The sequence below is a fragment of the Natrix helvetica genome (genome assembly GCF_964273705.1).
Source record: "Natrix helvetica genome assembly, chromosome: 2".
Lineage (NCBI taxonomy): Eukaryota > Metazoa > Chordata > Lepidosauria > Squamata > Natricidae > Natrix > Natrix helvetica.
The window spans coordinates 230,546,865-230,563,414 of NC_138552.1; the positions used below are offsets into that span (position 1 = coordinate 230,546,865).

Below are 16,550 nucleotides of genomic sequence, written 5' to 3' on the forward strand. Positions count from 1 at the left end.
GTGGGGCGCCCCACAGCGTCCCCTGCAGGCCCGGAGGCCGAAGCGCGGTTCCGAAGGGGAAAGGGAGACCCGCAAGCGGATGGGAAAGGCCGGGCAAGACTGGGACGGAAAGTGAATGAGGGTTCCCGCGAGCAGTGGGTGGGGGAGCCCTCTCGCCGCAGGAAGCAAGCGCTGCTTCGCTCCAAGGATGCCCACAAAAGGCGCCAAGACGGCGGGCGAAGCAAGCAGCCCTGAGCTGGAAAACAACGTCGTCCGTCCAGGTTTGAAAGGCCGGCTGACGTTGCCCCTGGTAGACAGAGGTTCAGTCTTTTCAATCTGCCCCTATGCTATGGCTCCTAAATTCGTTTTGTGTTATATTTAGCATTTCTGGTACCCGTGAGAGTAAAGGCACTATTATTTTGCCTAATAGCTATGGCCTTCTCTTGCTTTTTTTCCCCCAGAGGAAATTGAAGTGCTATTGCTGTACAATACTCTCCTATTCTGCTTAGCCTGACTATTATTGGAATTTTTTTCAGTAGCTCCAGACTATGTGGTGGCCAAAAGCATCCATTTCATCAGTACTGTAGGTCAATAATTGTATTCCTGAACTCCTGTAAACTTCTGCTTGTGTCTTCAGTGAGACTATCTGATTACTGTATTTAGTCTCCCCTACCTCTTTTTTAATGGTCTTGGATTTGCCACAGGGCAGGCATAACCATCCTTTCCTAACTACAAGGAGTCCAAAAGGACAGAACATAAATTAGGATTCACACCCTTTCCTACTTGCATGGTAATGCCACAGGGAGCCATGTAAAGGACAGATATTTATATCACATTTAATTATTTACCCTCTCTTCTCACTCCAAATACCTATGGCTTCAGATCTTCTTCACTTACTCCTGGATTCTTGTTATGTCTCCAAAATAAAGCTTCATTTTTAGGGTGCTTCCAGTGAGCAGGCTGGTTTTACTTCATGTTGCCCTGAATAATTTGTTTCAAGCTATTTATTCTCAATACTTTTTCCAGCTCCACAATTTGTCTTTTTGAAGCCTTTCTGGTGATCTAGCTTTCACAGGGGTAGGTTACAATTGAGAAAAGCAAGGCCTTGACAATATGTATCTTTCTTGTCAGTGCAATTTTAAGATTTGGTCTAGGCAGTTTTGTTTTTCCCCAAGTAATCCTTTATTTCATGGCTGCAAAGCCCAGGAAGATAAGATGTATTAACTTCCTCAACTTGTTCTTTACCTTTAATATGAGAATATGTGGTACCTAGATCAATCAATCAATCGTCAGATCACTGCCTAAGCCAATTAATTGTTGAAATTGATCAAAACTTTCTGTATCTTAAAAATGGCACATAGCAGCTATCAGCTCTGGCCAGCCAAGAGGCCTGGAGCTACCATTCAGAGGAGAAGACTGGGCAGGCTCCAAGACTCACCGTCCCACCTCCACAAGCTGAAGAAACTCCTGCTAACAATCCATAATTAATTAGCGGGTGGTTTTTGCTCTGGGTGTGATGGGTGTGTGCACGCGGTGGGGGGGGGCGGTTTATCTTAATTACCAATGTAGCTATAAATGGTGGTGGGAAGCACAGGGTGGCAGCTCTGACAATTTATTCATTGCCTTAGTGCTTTGTTGGTCAGTTCGTGCGAAGGAAGAATACAAACTGCATGTACAAACCGTTTCTGTATTTGGCTGGTTTCATTAACCCTTTGGAACCTGACAGGTTTGTCAGAGCTGCCACCCTGTGCTTCCCACCACCTTTTATAGATACATTGGTAATTAAGATAAACTGCACCCCACGCGTGCGCACACCTATCACCTTGTGACCCAGAGTGAAAACCACCCAGCAATTAATCATGGATTGCTAGACACACATTTATGCATTAAATTATCTAAGTGTGAATTCCACAGGACACAATTGGATTACTTTGGGTTCCGTATTTCATCTAAAGGTGTGGAGATGTACCTCGCGAAGGTAAAGGCAGTATTGGACTGGCAGGCTCCTAAAACCCGCAAGCAGTTACAGAGTTTTATAGGGTTTGCCAATTTCTATCGCCAGTTCATCCCATCCTTTGCCCAAGTGGCCCTTCCACTAACCAACCTCTTATGCACCAAACATCTCATGACAAACCCTCGACCGGGAAGCCCAGTTGTGTGGACAACAGCGTGTCAGCAAGCGTTTGAGTGTCTGAAGTCCTTGTTTGCACAAGAGCCGGTATTGAAACATCCAGAGCCCACTAAGCCTGTGGTTCAGGCAGACACCAGTGATGTGGCGGTGGCTGCAGTCCTCTTACAAAAGAACAATGAAGGAATCCTACAGCTGTGTGCCTATACCTCCAGGAAGTTGACAGGGACCAAACACAACTGGCCCTTTTGGGAGAAGGAGGCGTTTGCGGTCCGGTGCGGTCCGGTGGGCCCTGTTGACGTGGCGGCATTTACTAGAACGGGGAGGGATACCCTTTGAGGTCTGGACAGACCACAAGAATTTGGAGGCCCTCCAGACCACACGAAGATTGTAGCCAAAACAAGTTAGATAGGCCTTGTATTTTCGGCAATTCAACTTCAAATTAAAATATATACCAGGGGGCAAGAACTTCTTAGCTGATGCCCTCTCCCGCAAACCACAATAAAAGGGAGAATCTAGTACAAGCTATCATCCCGACCTCACAGCCTAGGGTGTTAGCCACTCAACAGGCCCCATCAGCACCAAACCTGTATGCCCAGGGGGAGGACCTCTGCAGAGCAATCAAAGCAGCACTCCCAATGGACCAGTGGTTTCAAGAAAATCAAACTTTATTAATACAGTGAGAGGGCTTTGCCTGGAAGGGGTCGAAGTAATATGTACCAAGTGTGGTACGGGTGGCCGTGATGCGGCGCTGCCACAACGTTCGCTCAGCTGTACATTTTGGGTTCCTCAAGACTCTGCATTTAGTAAATTGCCAGTTCTGGTGCCCCACATGAAGAGGGACATAGAGGAATATATAAGGAGTTGTGTTGTTTGCATTACCATGAAGCCCCGACCTGGCTGGCCTCCTGGTCTTTTACAGCAGGTGGCAGATCCAATTCGGCCATGGGAACAGATAGCCATGGACTTCATTGTTGATTTATTGGACAGCCAAGGGAACAAGGTCATTTGGATAATAATAGACCTGTTTTCCAAGCAGGCTCATTTTGTAGCATCTCCTAGGAAGCTGGTCAAACTGTTTATTGCCCATGTCTATAGACTCTATGGCATCCCCAAAAGGATAATTTCAGACTGGAGAGTACAATTCACTGCCCAGTTTGGCGTAGATTCTTGGCAGTGGTGGGGTCTTCACAGGGACTTAGTACAGCCTTCCACCCCACGACAAATGGTGCAGCGGAGAGGGCAAACATGATGGTGGAGCGCTACTTTTTTTTTTTTCAAAAAGTTTTATTGGTTTTTTAAAACATTTATAAGGAAAAGGGTAAGTGGAATGGTTACAAATTTTGGCAGTTGCAAGTGTGGCAGACGCCCCCTCCCTCCAAACTCATAGGATACATCTAAATATAAAACATTAATACATAATCATAAAAAATCAGCATATTAATTCTAGAAAAAATAGTTTTCAATCAGTTTATATAGTTATGATATATAGTCTAGATATAATTTCATTATTACTTTCGGTCTGTTTATAACATTGTGGTTTTCTTATTCATTTTTGTGATCTGAGCTTTCTTGGTGTTGCCCCTTCACCCCCCACTGGCAGAGCTCCGGCCCCTCCCGTGTCCTGTGTGACCATTGTGGTGTCTTCTGTTTTTTCTAGGTTCGCTTTATTTTTTTCCATAAAGGCCTGTGCCTCTATGGGTGTATTGATTCTGATTCTTGTCTCCTCCCAGAATATCAGCATACCTTCAGGCATCAACCATCTAAACCACACCCCCTTCTGGTATAGTTTATTCGCCAATTGCGAATAGTTTTTCCTTTTCTCCCTAATTTTTTTTGGGATCTGCTTCAGGATGGTTATCTCCCTGTCATGATATGTCAATGTTTGCCCCCTTTGTACACCCAGAATTTCATCTCTTGTGCTTTTCCTAAGGAATTTAATATGAACCTCCCTGGGTACATTGTGTGTTCTGGCATATGCTGAATTCACTCTATAGACCAGATCTATCTCCCATTCCATCTGCTGTTTATCTTTGTGTATGTATTCAGCTAAAATATTAGTCATAATGTCCCTTATATTTTCCCCATCTGCTTCTATTACATTTTGAAATCTAAGATAAAAGGACATTCTCTCGAACTCTGTTTTCATTTGTTGGATATCAAGTTCTTTGTTTCCCTTCTGTAAAGCCTCTACCCCGCCTCTCACCTCCGCCACCCCACCCTCCACAAGGTCCAGTCTCTGTGAGTTCTTATAAATTTGGACTTGATTCTCTTTAATTTCTTCCTTCATTTCTTTTAATTGTTTCTTAATTTCTTCCTGGCCCTGTATGAGTTGCTGGAGCATTTGTTGCAAATCCATCTCTGTACTCTTAGGTTGCATCAGTTCTGTAATCTTTGACTGTGTGGCAGGACTGGATGTTGCAGATGTCGGTGCAGAAGTAGCAAAGCCAAGTTTTCCAGGGGGTGGTCTTTTTGGAGACATGGTTTATAAAACAAAGAGATCAGTCAGTGTAGAGACTGGGCAGCTGGAGAAGTAGAGCAGGCAGATGAGTCCAGAAGGCAGAGGATCCAAACAGGTGGGAGTTTCTTAAGTCAATCTAGCAATAGATGAAAGTTTTTTCTCCAAAGAGTTCAGGAAATAACAATCCACAAGAGATTCCTCTGGGTGACACGGAGACAAAGACCGGAAGCCTGAATTTTAAAGGTGGAGTCAGGTTTCACAGTTCATGAAGACAACGGAAGTGTGCCATCTTGCCCTGCCAGCTTTGGGCTCAGAGGCATAGGAAAAATTTTAAAAGTTCAGAAAGTTCTCAGGTCATCAATAAGTTCTGGAACTAAGTCCCATGAAAAACACTTTTACTGGGGTGAGGCATCATTAGTTGGCTCTCCCCCCTCCTCCTTCCCCTGGGGGCAAGAGCAGAATTTTTACAAGCCGCTTGTCCAAGGGAGGGGAAATCCCCCTCCCCTCTAGCCGCGATGGAGCGCTACTTGAGATGTTATGTCCAGGACCAAACACCAATTGGGCTGAACTCCTCCCCTTTGCAGAAGTTGCATATAACAATGCAGTGCACAAAAGTACGGGGTTTACCCCATTTCATCTGGCTACAGGGCAGGAGTTCGTCTCAATTCCAGAGTGTCCTCAAGTGCGCCCAGATGACACAACCTCGCAGGAGTGGATAGCCCGGATGCAAAAAGTTTGGAAAGTGGTGAGGGATGTGTTATGTCACTCTTTTGCCACATATAAAAAGAGTGCTGATAAAAGGAGGAAGGCGCAAGGACCTTTCCATGTAGGCCAAAAGGTATACCTCTCCACTTAATATCTCAGGCTACCATTGCCATGTAAGAAACTCGGGCCCAAATTTATTGGGCCTTTCCCAATCGTGCGAGTTATTAACCCAGTCACAGTGCAGCTAAGATTCCCCTCTCTACTGGGGAAAGCACATCCAGTCTTCCACTGCAGCCTGCTCTCATCAATTCAGGCCTCTGATATCAGAGGAGACCCGCTAAGGCCAACAGCCCTTGTTACTGTAGATGGGGAACAGCACTATATAGTGCAAGATATACTAAATTCCAGGTGGCGCAGGGGATGGTTACAATACCTTATTTTATGGAAAGGTTATCCCGTCGAAGGCATCTCGGGATCATAGCAAGGACTGTAGGGCACCCCACCTGGTAGCAAGATTCCACCACAGACATCCCACAAAACTGGGGAAAATGGGTTCTTCAACTCCTAACTAACTGTAATTCGTAGCTCCCCAGATGCTGTCTCCATGGTAGGGGGACGCATTTCAGCTCCAGCCAGCCCAGCCAGAGGCCTGGAGCTGCCATTCAGAGAAGAAGACTGGGCCAACTCCAAGACTCACTGTCTCACCTCCACAAGCTGAAGAAACTCCTGCTAACAATCCATGATTAATTGCTGGGTGATTTTTGCTCTGGGTGTGATGGGTGTGCGCATGCAGGGGGCGTGGTTTATCTTAATTACCAATGTAGCTATAAATGGTGGTGGGAAGCACAGGGTGGCAGCTCTGACAATTTATTCATTGCCTTAGTGCTTTGTTGGTCAGTTCGTGCCGAAGGAAGAATACAAACTGCATTTACAAACCATTTCTGTGTTTGGCTGGTTTCATTAACCCTTTGGAACCTGACGGCAGCAGCCCCCAACCTTTTGTGCACCAGGGACCGGTTTCATTGAAATTTTTCCACAGGTTGGAGGAGGCCCTGGTTTCGCATGCTGCCTGCATCCTGTGGATGGGGCTTCGCTTGTTTGCATGGCCAGGTTTCTGGCATTCCACAGACCAATGCCAGTCCACGGCCTGAGGATTGGGGACCCCTGGCATATACTACCTAATAATGTAAATTAACCCATACAGGAAGAATTCATTGTAGCAAAGCTAGTTTCTAGCATCCATCAGCCTTCTCTGGCTGCCATTATATGCCTAATAAAATTTTCACTGCATTATAATGGCCTAAGTCAGAACAAAATGTGTGTGGGAATGCAATCTTTACTTTGGTAGCTGACTGTTGATTTCCCCAGCAGTCATCTGCAGAAGAGTTATTGGGATGCATGAAAGAATATATTTTACTGCGGCTATGCCTGGACAAAAGAACTTTTCTGTTCTTACTGTTAAAAGGTGATGTGTCTCTCCTCTTCCAGAAAACAATGCGTGTAGGCATGTGAAAATGTGTGGGCAGTTTCTGATATAAGACGTGGGCAATCTCTTGGGAGTCACAATGGAATCTAAATGTTTGCAATGACATTCTACTAGTAAGCTTATGTGGAGGCTGAAAGAATTTCCCAAAATGAGTAGGTTATTATATATTCCACCTCCAGTTTGGTGCGCAGGATGAAAGGTCACAGTCACCCAGAGTCAGATTTACACCAAAGATGTTCTAATGTAGTAGAGAGAGTAGAGTCTTTACCAAGAATCTGGAGTTAATAAGATTTTTGAAATCTTGGTTTGCTTAGGGATCTATCATCATCATTAATTGGAGACTGCTATCATATATTGTGGGTCATATCTAACAAGTAAAACAAATGAAAAATGCAGTATAAAAGTGATTTATATGGTGGCATAATAGGGCAAATTATAGAGAAAATGTCCTGCAAAATGCATTGCTGTGAGTGAAGCATCCTACAACTTTCTGCATTATGCAGGAAAATCAATTGAATTATCAACGAGAGGTGGCTATTAGCTTCCTCTTAAAAATGTCCAGAGATGGAGACTCCACAGCTATTCCATTGTGGTACAAAACTTATTCTCATGAAGTTCTCTACATTTAAGTGAAATTTAGGTAGCTGCAGAACTCTACTTATTACTTTCTGCTCTGACTCTTTGAGTTTAGTTAGCTCCCCACCCCCACCCCCGTAGCTATTTATCAGAGGAACTAATGCCGTAAAGAAGATCATATGAAGAATTTAAAAATATAAAAATAAGAAGCAATATGAATTATTTATTTATTTGTCCTCCTTCACCTTCAAAAATGTTGTGGAAAAAGATGGTTTTAAAAAAGCAGAGAAAATCCAGGTTTTGCAGGATATAATTTGTTTTTAAGTTGACCTCAGGAATCTACAAGTCAGAGCAGACATGCAAAATAAAGACACAAGCAATTTAATAATGTATTTATTAAATCAAAGTATACAACTGCCCTTCTCACAGATGGGATGCTGGGTAATACTAATACATTAAACAATACAAAAAAAATTGCCCCAATATCAACAAAACACAACGAAACCTCTACAATGGTGATCAAGAGTGAACCTTATAAGCACTCAACAACACAATGACACCTGATTTCACAGGCCACCTAACATTTCTGCTCTGCCTTGGAGCACATTCATGTGTTCAGTGTTTTGTGAAAGGCTGGAAGGATTGGAGCCAATCTAATCTTGGCACTGGGTGGGGTGGGGTGGGGGATATGGAGTTCAAAGGGCAAGTGCTGTGTCAAAATGGCCTGCTTCCTGCACCCCATTTGATGGCCTTGTTTCATTGAGAGGACTCAGAGCATGCTTTGACTTTCAGATCCTACAGGAAGGGTAGAAACAACCAGGGAAAGTGGGATTCTGCAAAGAGCCCTGTTCCATGCCATAAGTTATAACTTAATTTAAAAGTTAAGGAACACAAACTCTCCTGCCTGGACAAATCCTTGCAGATTTCTTGGCAAGGTTTTCCAGAAGTGGTTTGCTATTACCTCCTTCCAAACGGCTCAAGGTTGTACCCAAGGCTGGACTACAATGTACAGTCTCCCAGGTTGTAGCCCAATGCCTTAACTAGTACACCAGCATTGGTTCTCTGCCAATCTATCACAAAATACCTAGACATTATCAATGAGATCCAATTTATATTTTGAGTATTCCTGAACACAATTTCATTGCATCAGGCAAATAACTTATGCAATGTATAAACTGTCATTTACTCTCAACTATTCAGATCTCAAAATCCACATAGACGTTCATTTCTGTGAATATAAATTTACTCAATATAAGTACATGCTGAACTGCTGCTTCATCCAGAGAGCTAAACCATTAGCATTTACAGGGGGACCCAGATTTTATATTCCTCAAACATTCTAATGTTGTCTGTTCTACTCATACAAAAGCTGAAGTGCATTTATAGTATGATCTTGCAACTTGTGGTCAGGAGACAAGCACAAGAGGAAGCTAGCCTTACAATCAACCACAAGGTGGTAGCATATCTTAGATCTAAGGAACTTACAGAAACGTATTTGAAAAACAATTTATTTCTGTTGCATACTTTTCCTTCACCAGCCCAACTGACCCTGAAATTCATGGCGGGGGATTCTTCATGCACTTTGGTTTAAATCTGACTTGTACTTTTCCTTGCATTTCCAGCTGAAAGATTTTCCCGGGTGGAGAATATACAACATGAAGAAAATGCATCTTCCAGACCAATGTATAAAAGCAGGATATTTATTCATTTAAGAACCTTATTTTGTCAGTGAAAAACAAAAGTGAAAAAGAAAAAAAACACATAAATGCATCTAGACCAACACATAAAAGCAAGATATTTATTCACTTTAAGAACTTTATTTTGTCATTAAAAAGCAAAAGTGAAAAAGAAAAAAAAACTGGAAAAGAAAGTAAGAAGCAAAAGGATCTCAAGTTAGAAGATATAAAAACCAAGGATCTCTCTGGTAGAAAATATTTTCCAAAACTGCAGTTTCTTTTTGGAAGTAGTTTCTTCTCTGGAAAACTGGGGGTGGGGGGAGGAAAACCCAAAGCCTCTCCCTGGGACATCCCAGTTCATTGCACCATCCAGGATTTGCCACAGTTGCAGATAGCCACACCCAAGCAGCGAACAGTAGGAGGGAGGGACCTGGGAATTTCCCTGCTCCAGATTAAAGTTTATATATTAGAAACTCTTTGATTTGATGGCCCCGATGATTTTCCTACCAAATGCATGATCTATGTAAAATAATTGTTATGAGATTGGGAGACCACACTCAGCAAAGGCAGTGCTGTCTCCCAACAAATGCTTAGATCTTTTAGGCCGTGCCTTTCCGATTCCCAGTGTTTCTGCAGTCCTTTCATGATCGTGATACCTTAGCTGCCCATTTAAAATGCAGAAGAAATCTTAAGCACCCATGGATTGATGCTAGCATATCCAGTCATAAACTGAACACAACTAAATGCTAAGTTTAAGAATGTGGGAAACGATTCTGATTTATGATCATCCTTTTCCCATCAATTAAAACTGGAAAAATATGACCAAACACCAGTCATTATCATCTCTTTTGCAGTTTATGTTCCAAAGAAAGAAGGAGATATATGGAAACTTTCAGTCTCTAAGGAAGGGTGGCAGACCCTCCCTTACTCAGTAAGTTTAACTATAGACTCAGTTCCAAAGTTGCAAGGTCATGTGTCCAGCATAAAGCTACCTAAGTAAAAATCTAAGAAGTTGGCACTTCCCTTTACAGTAATGCTTGCAAATTGAGAAGAACAAAAACTGACCTTTGATCTCACTCTGAGACAGTGACGTGCGGTGAGGTTTATGGCTGATGAGGCTGATGACGTCATCAGGAAGGTGGGGAATTCTTAGCAAGGCGCCGGCCACGACTCGCTTTCCAGGGTTCTTTCGTGAGCGAGCTGGCAGGGAAACGGTAGCCGACGGTCCGAAAAGTCCGCCCTTTCGCGAGCAACTTCCCGCAAACCTGCCATTGCTCAGTGCGAGGAAGGGAGCCACTTGCGCATGCGTATTCACCCTGGAACCATGAGCTCCGGCGTCAGAGCCCGATAGAAGGTGGGGAATAGGACCACGTGTGCAGGAGGGAGGCTGAGGCTAGAGGAGCCTCTTGCACCTCCCTCTGTTCTGCACACCGCCTTCCTGAGTCAACATGAAGGGGACCATGGCTCGCGCAGTCACATTCCCCGAGGCTCCTCAGCGCCTTTTCCCTTTTCCCTTTTTTTTTCATGATGAGAGCGGTGAGGCTCTGCCTCCCCTGCCTCCCCTGCCCGCACGTCCCTGCTCTGACAACATCAATTATTCCAAGGAAAAAAGGTGATTAAGACTCTACTTGTCCCTATGAGCTTAGTTTTCATGTTTTGTCAGTCCCAGAAGCTGCTGGCTGGAACAACACAACATTCTGGTCTTGACAACTCTGTCCTGCCTTCATGGGAGGCAAAATTAGAGCTAAAGGGAGAAGGGGGGCAATCTGGAGTCTAGACACTGAAACTAGGATCCTGAGCAACAGTGGAGGCTGAATTAGCTGGGCGGGGGGAAGCAGATCAGGCTAAGGAGTAAAAAAAATCCATTTTGTTCAGGAAAAAATACCTTTAAAAGAAATTATTTTGGTAGACACAAAAGGAGCTCCTGGCGTGTTTCATCATAGACTAGGCAACAGAAGAAAAGGAAAAAGTGAAATCTGAAATATGTATTCACAATATGATCTGGAACACAATTCTTAAGGACTTTGTCCAAATTTAGATAAGAAAGAGCAAGCATGGGGCCAGTCTATCCAAACCCGTGTCTCTTCAAACAGGCAGCATTTCCACATTCTTATTCAGGATTTAAAGTCAACAATCAAAGTTTTCCTTTCCCATACTGGCTCTATAGTCTCAAAAAAAGCAACCGTGGTTGTCCCAAGGCTCATATTTCAACAAAGAGAATGATTCTTTGGTGGCCAGCGGTGTCACTTGTCAGACTCAAGCAGCAATGTTATACTCCTCACAAGGTTAACTTTCCCATATGGACGTTAGGATGTTCGGCTGGAGCACATCACGGGCTTTCCAGAGATCTTCAGGTCATCAAAAGGCAAAAGTGTAAGGATCTGTCAACAAATAATGGTACAGTGGCGAGTCAAGAAGGTTGCATACAAAAAACCCAGCATTGCCAATTTATCATGGAGAAAATCCATCCTTGCAGTTGCTAAGAGTCGACATTGACTCAATAACTTGACAGTGTGTTATTAATCATCACTTCAATCAGTGATAGAAACACAAAGCACAAACAGTTTGCAAAGATTGTCAGCTATCTAGGGTGGTCAGAAAGAGCAATAAACTCTATGGTTAAACCCTTCTACCCATTATGCAAGAAGATAATTTGTGATATTTTTCCTATGAAGAGCAGGATATTCACAGTTAATTTACTACATATGATCCCTTTCTATGTGTTTTGGGGACTAACATGTTCATGGAAGAAAACAGATCACCTGTGAACATTCCAAGCTTTCCTAAACAAGGCTAGATTTATCACCATAGGTACTTTGATGGTCCTCAACTTTTGCCCACAACAGAGCCTGAAAAATGTTAGTTTGGGGCAGTTATTAAGTGAGACATGTTACTAGGACACTGGTTTGAATTCTATCCTAATATATAAAAAGATTCTATTTTTTTTAAAAAAATATTTTTTTCATGATAAATCTAGCAATTTGCTCCACATCAAGACCATGAGTTTTATTCTACAAAGAAAGAATAATATTGTTCTAAGATGTCAGGGACATAAGATATTACACATTGATATCCTTTCTTTCCTAAAGGAGACTAGGCTTTAATGTTTTATTTCCCTAAACTACCTAAGAGGTGACGTAAGGCAGGCAATATGCCAGCAAATAGCTAAAGGTCACCATTGGAAGTAACAGGAATCCATCTCTCTTTAAGTACAATGCAGAAGTCTATCCATTCTACCATAGAAGACACCAGAATGGCTCTGGTCTCTGCAGTAGGTTGGGATTCATAGCAGGAATCTGCGCATGTAGACTAAGGGTGCCCAATGGCCTTTGATTTCCATTTCTATCCATTGTCTACGTATTAATAATGAAGACAAACACTATTCAGCTTCAGAGTAAAATCTGGTACTCAATTTGACCTACATGGAGTTCTGGTTTGCTTAGATCCTCATCTTTCTGATGTAGAAAGGACATCAGTTATCATCCTGATTCATTGCAGCATAATTGATGAAGTCTGCCTATCCTGCCTTGCTTGGAATTGAAAGACTTTGCAATGATGCCAAAGCAGTAACAACCCCAAGGCAGATTAGCCAGTTTAGCAGCTCCTCCCTGCACGTAGCCTTTAAGATTAAGATCAGATGGATGTGAACTGCAATTTGGCAAATCAAAGATACAAGGAGCATCATGGAAACAGAGACAAGTGCAGTTACCAGAACTCCCAATTCTTGCCTTTTCGCTAAACATTATGTGCTGAAACTTAAGAATTGCACAAGACAACTTGTATCTCTGCCTTACCTTCAGATCGGGAGTAGGCAACCTACATCTAATTAGCTTCCCAGCATCCTGGGAATGTGCAGATGAAATTCAGGGGCAAAATGGCCCCATTCTAAAGGTGAGAGGTTTTGCAATTAACATTGGGACTGAGAACTTTCTAGGAAGGATACTGCTTCTATTTTCTTTCTGAAAACCATTCAAATACAATTCAAAATTGACTTTTTTTTTAATCTTCCCATTTTTTGGCCTTGGGGTTGGTGTTTAATGCGAGAATAGAAAGCCTCTCAGAGTTAGGTGGTGCTATCCCTTGCTTTTAAACCCTTTAGCCTCCAAATTACTTTCTAAAAAACGACCAGTTCCTCTTTCCAATTTTTAACATCCCTTTCATCAGGCCAAATATTTAAATATTCCATTTTGTGTTGTCACTGGGTGGCTTCTTGCCTACTAGAAAATGGATAGACTGAAGTTGGCTTCCAGACTCTCAAAATGATGCCCATCCTTATTTGGCACCTGATTCAGATTACTTCGCTCTTGCCTATAGAGCCTGATCTATTGCAAATCATTCCAGAAAAACTCTCACATCATCATTGCCATCTGCCAGATCTTGAGCTGTCTCATTTTCCATATTCCGCAATAAGGTATCTGCTCCCGAATGGCACAGGATTGCAGCAATGGCAGCATCGTTCCTGCCTACAGCCAGGTGCAGTGGGGTGCAGCCATTGTACATCTGCGAATCCACCTGGGCCCCCCATCGCAGGAGGTGCCTCACAGCCATCTCGTCATGATTCTCCACTGCCAGATGTAGGGGTGTCTTTCCACTCGTGCCATCCTGAGAGAGCAAGAGACGGGGTGAATTATTTCACGAGATCTCATGAGCAAAATTCCATAGGACATACCTCTTTCTGTGCAAATACAATAAGAAACCAATTGCAAAATCCTATTGCAAAAGCCTGACACTCCTTGGCCTTTGAGTAAAAAGGCTAGCAGCGAAAGCCAGTTCCAAACACAAATAAGAGGAGGGAAAGTTCTTTTCTGGGCCATGGTGCACCTGAGTGATTCAAACAAAATAAGAGAAAGAGAAAGTTCTTTTCTGGGCCATGGTGCACCTGAGATACAAGCAGTGTGCTGAAACCTAGAAGAGCCTAGGGTGGGGATCCCACTGGCGTAGCAGTTCCTAAGTCAGAGTCTGAGCATTCTCTTCCTGAAGATGCAAAAACTGAACAAGGAGCTCTGAAGTAATCAGGGTTGTACATAATTCTGAAATGGTCATGACTCCTTGGAATCGATATTGACTCCTGGGAAGTACGATCGTGTTGGATGATCGTCATTTGGTTAGCAGCAATTCAGAGCTGATTTTTTTTTATTGCTTTGTTCCAGGATGTTTCTTTCTTCTTGTTGATATGTTGGTTGGTTTCCCAATCCTCTCCACAGCCAGGCAACCTCCCAGCCTGCTCTGACCCTGTTTAGCTTTCTAAAATCAATATTCTGTTGATGGCACATAATCACTAACTAAATCCAAATTTCATTCTAAAGGTTTTATCATGTAAGTTTAAAAGTTATCCTGTTTCATTTGCACAACGGAAAGGAAGAGAAGATAGGCAAAGCTACAGCTCATTTTTTTTCTCTTTTGTTCAGTTATGTCCAATTCTCAGTGTCTCCTGAATAAATTCCTGAAATTTAATTGGCGAGGAATTTTAAAAATGGTTTGCCATTGCCTCCTTCCTAGGGCTGAGAGAAAGTGACTTGGGCCCCAAATCACTCAGCTGGTTTTGTGCCCAAGGCAAAACTAAAAATTCATGGTTTCCTAGTTTCTTAGCCTGATATTTTAACTACTATATCAAACTGGCTCTCACATAGGTACATTAGCTTTCTTGTATCCCCTCTCCCCACTTTTGGAGATTTTGGAATAGCACTCCCTATATTTTTAGTATTAGATTTAGCCATTCCAATACTGTCAAGCACCCTGGAAATCAGGACAATTCAAATGACTATAAAGATTTATTGCAAGCTTAAATTCGCTGCAGGAATGTGACCAACTAATGGCCAAGAGAAATGAATGGGAGATAAGAAAGGCATTTGAAGGTGGGCTGGACTTAGATCGCTTGGGAGTACATAGGGACTTGTGACTTATGACACTTTTGACGTGTTGGGTTCAGCTGGGTGATCTCCTACATCTACTTCTTATAAAGCCAATTTTTAAATTCTGCAGCCTGCCAAATTTTCTGCTAAGTAAGAAATTTTCAGAATTGACATACAGTATATGAGAGCTGGAGCTCTTCTCAATGTCCCTAACTTACCTGCACATTAATGTCAGCTCCATTTTGCACCAGCAACGCCATCAGTTGAAGGTTCCCTTTCAAGGTGCTGATGTGAAGACACGTTAAGCCTGGAGGGAGAAAAATAAAACCCAAATAGCTCAAGAAACCTGTTGCAAATGAAGCACTGGCTTTTAACACTCATCAGACACAATCACACCACACACTCCCATTACCTTGCCAATTCTGGAGCTGCAGATCTTGTACAGTTTTTCTCGTCCGCATCTCAGAGACTGGTTTCTTCAGAAGCAGCAACAGCTCAACACATTCCAGACTCTGCCGCTCACAGGCCAAGTGCAGAGCAGTATTTCCATTGCGGTCTTGCAGTGCTGTGTTCACCCCTTTCAGAATTAGTGCTTCCACCACTTTGAACTGCTCCAAATACACAGACAAGTGAAGCGGAGTCTGCAAATGGCAAAAAGAAAAAGAAAAAAGAGGAATGTGGGCTGGAGAAGAGTGAAGAGGCAAGGTAGGTGTGCAAATAAATCTAACAAACAAGCAAATTTGGATTCACTTGGATTTTAACTGCATCACAAGAAATAAAAAATTCAGCAGTGATGCAAGGTTTAGCATGCTGAAAATAAGGAAGGAGAGCAAGTGGACAATGCCTAGGAGACAATCCTCTAAATACAGAACTTGGCCCTTAATAGAATATCTAGTGGTTAGAAGGTGTCCATGCTCATAATTGGTTCTTTATTCTTTCCTCTGATTGGCAAAGGACAGAAAAATCTATTCAGAATAAGAATCTTTTAAATATCCAAATAATGAATAAAGCTGATAATTTAAACAAAATCACAATAAAAAATGATTATCTTCTGTAATATGAGGCACTGACGATCAAGATTTTTTTTGGACGCGCCAGAGATCTAAAGCAGATTTTCTTTATCATTTTTGGTTCTGTTTGCATATTAAATTATATTCTACACTGATGTGCTATGTAATTGTCAACAAACGAGAGGTTATCAGACACCTGAGATCTGTAAAGTTATTTTTTGTGCTATTTCAAGAAATTTAGAATCTGTGTATTTGTAATGTATACTCAGGTTATTTAGTAGCTGCTAAAATAAATATACTTGTACAATACTAGAAATCAATATAAGCAATTCGTAGATGGATTAATGAAGGAAACTATGAGATTTAGCACTGGTTTTACAATTAATTTATTTATCCAGTGGTCAGTGGTCAGCATAGCTCAGATAATAATGATACATTTAAACAAAAGGGTTATTAACTAAGAAATCATAAAATTCCAATTACGATATAGCCACATATTTTTGCTATTTTAGATATTCTATTTTAAGAAGAAAAATAAGGAGCCAGTACCATCTTAAATAATATAGGTTAAATAATTTGGAGTATCCTGGTGAAAAAATTTATTAATTGGTTTAAATTTCAGAAGGTACAAAATCCTGGAGGAAAATGAAGGACCTATACAAGCTTTCAATTATGTC

At 42.2% G+C, this 16,550-nt stretch overlaps 1 protein-coding gene and 1 long non-coding RNA gene across 2 annotated transcripts in view; one reads left to right on the forward strand and one right to left on the reverse strand.

Annotated features, from left to right (window-relative positions):
• The first annotated feature begins 70 nt into the window (after positions 1–70).
• LOC309386497 lies at positions 71–9,234 on the forward strand. Its single transcript, XR_014174424.1, has 2 exons — positions 71–260; positions 8,958–9,234. It is a non-coding gene; the product is annotated as an uncharacterized lncRNA (long non-coding RNA).
• NFKBIE (NFKB inhibitor epsilon) overlaps positions 9,111–16,550 on the reverse strand; it is a 30,842-nt gene continuing 23,402 nt past the window's right edge. Inside the window, exons 3-6 of the mRNA XM_081941933.1 lie at positions 15,276–15,504; positions 15,082–15,170; positions 13,365–13,613; positions 9,111–11,392 (exon numbers count right to left, since the gene is read on the reverse strand). Of these exons, the coding sequence (XP_081798059.1) occupies positions 11,318–11,392; positions 13,365–13,613; positions 15,082–15,170; positions 15,276–15,504 (642 nt within the window). The 3' untranslated portion in view covers positions 9,111–11,317. The remainder of the gene's footprint in view (positions 11,393–13,364; positions 13,614–15,081; positions 15,171–15,275; positions 15,505–16,550) is intronic.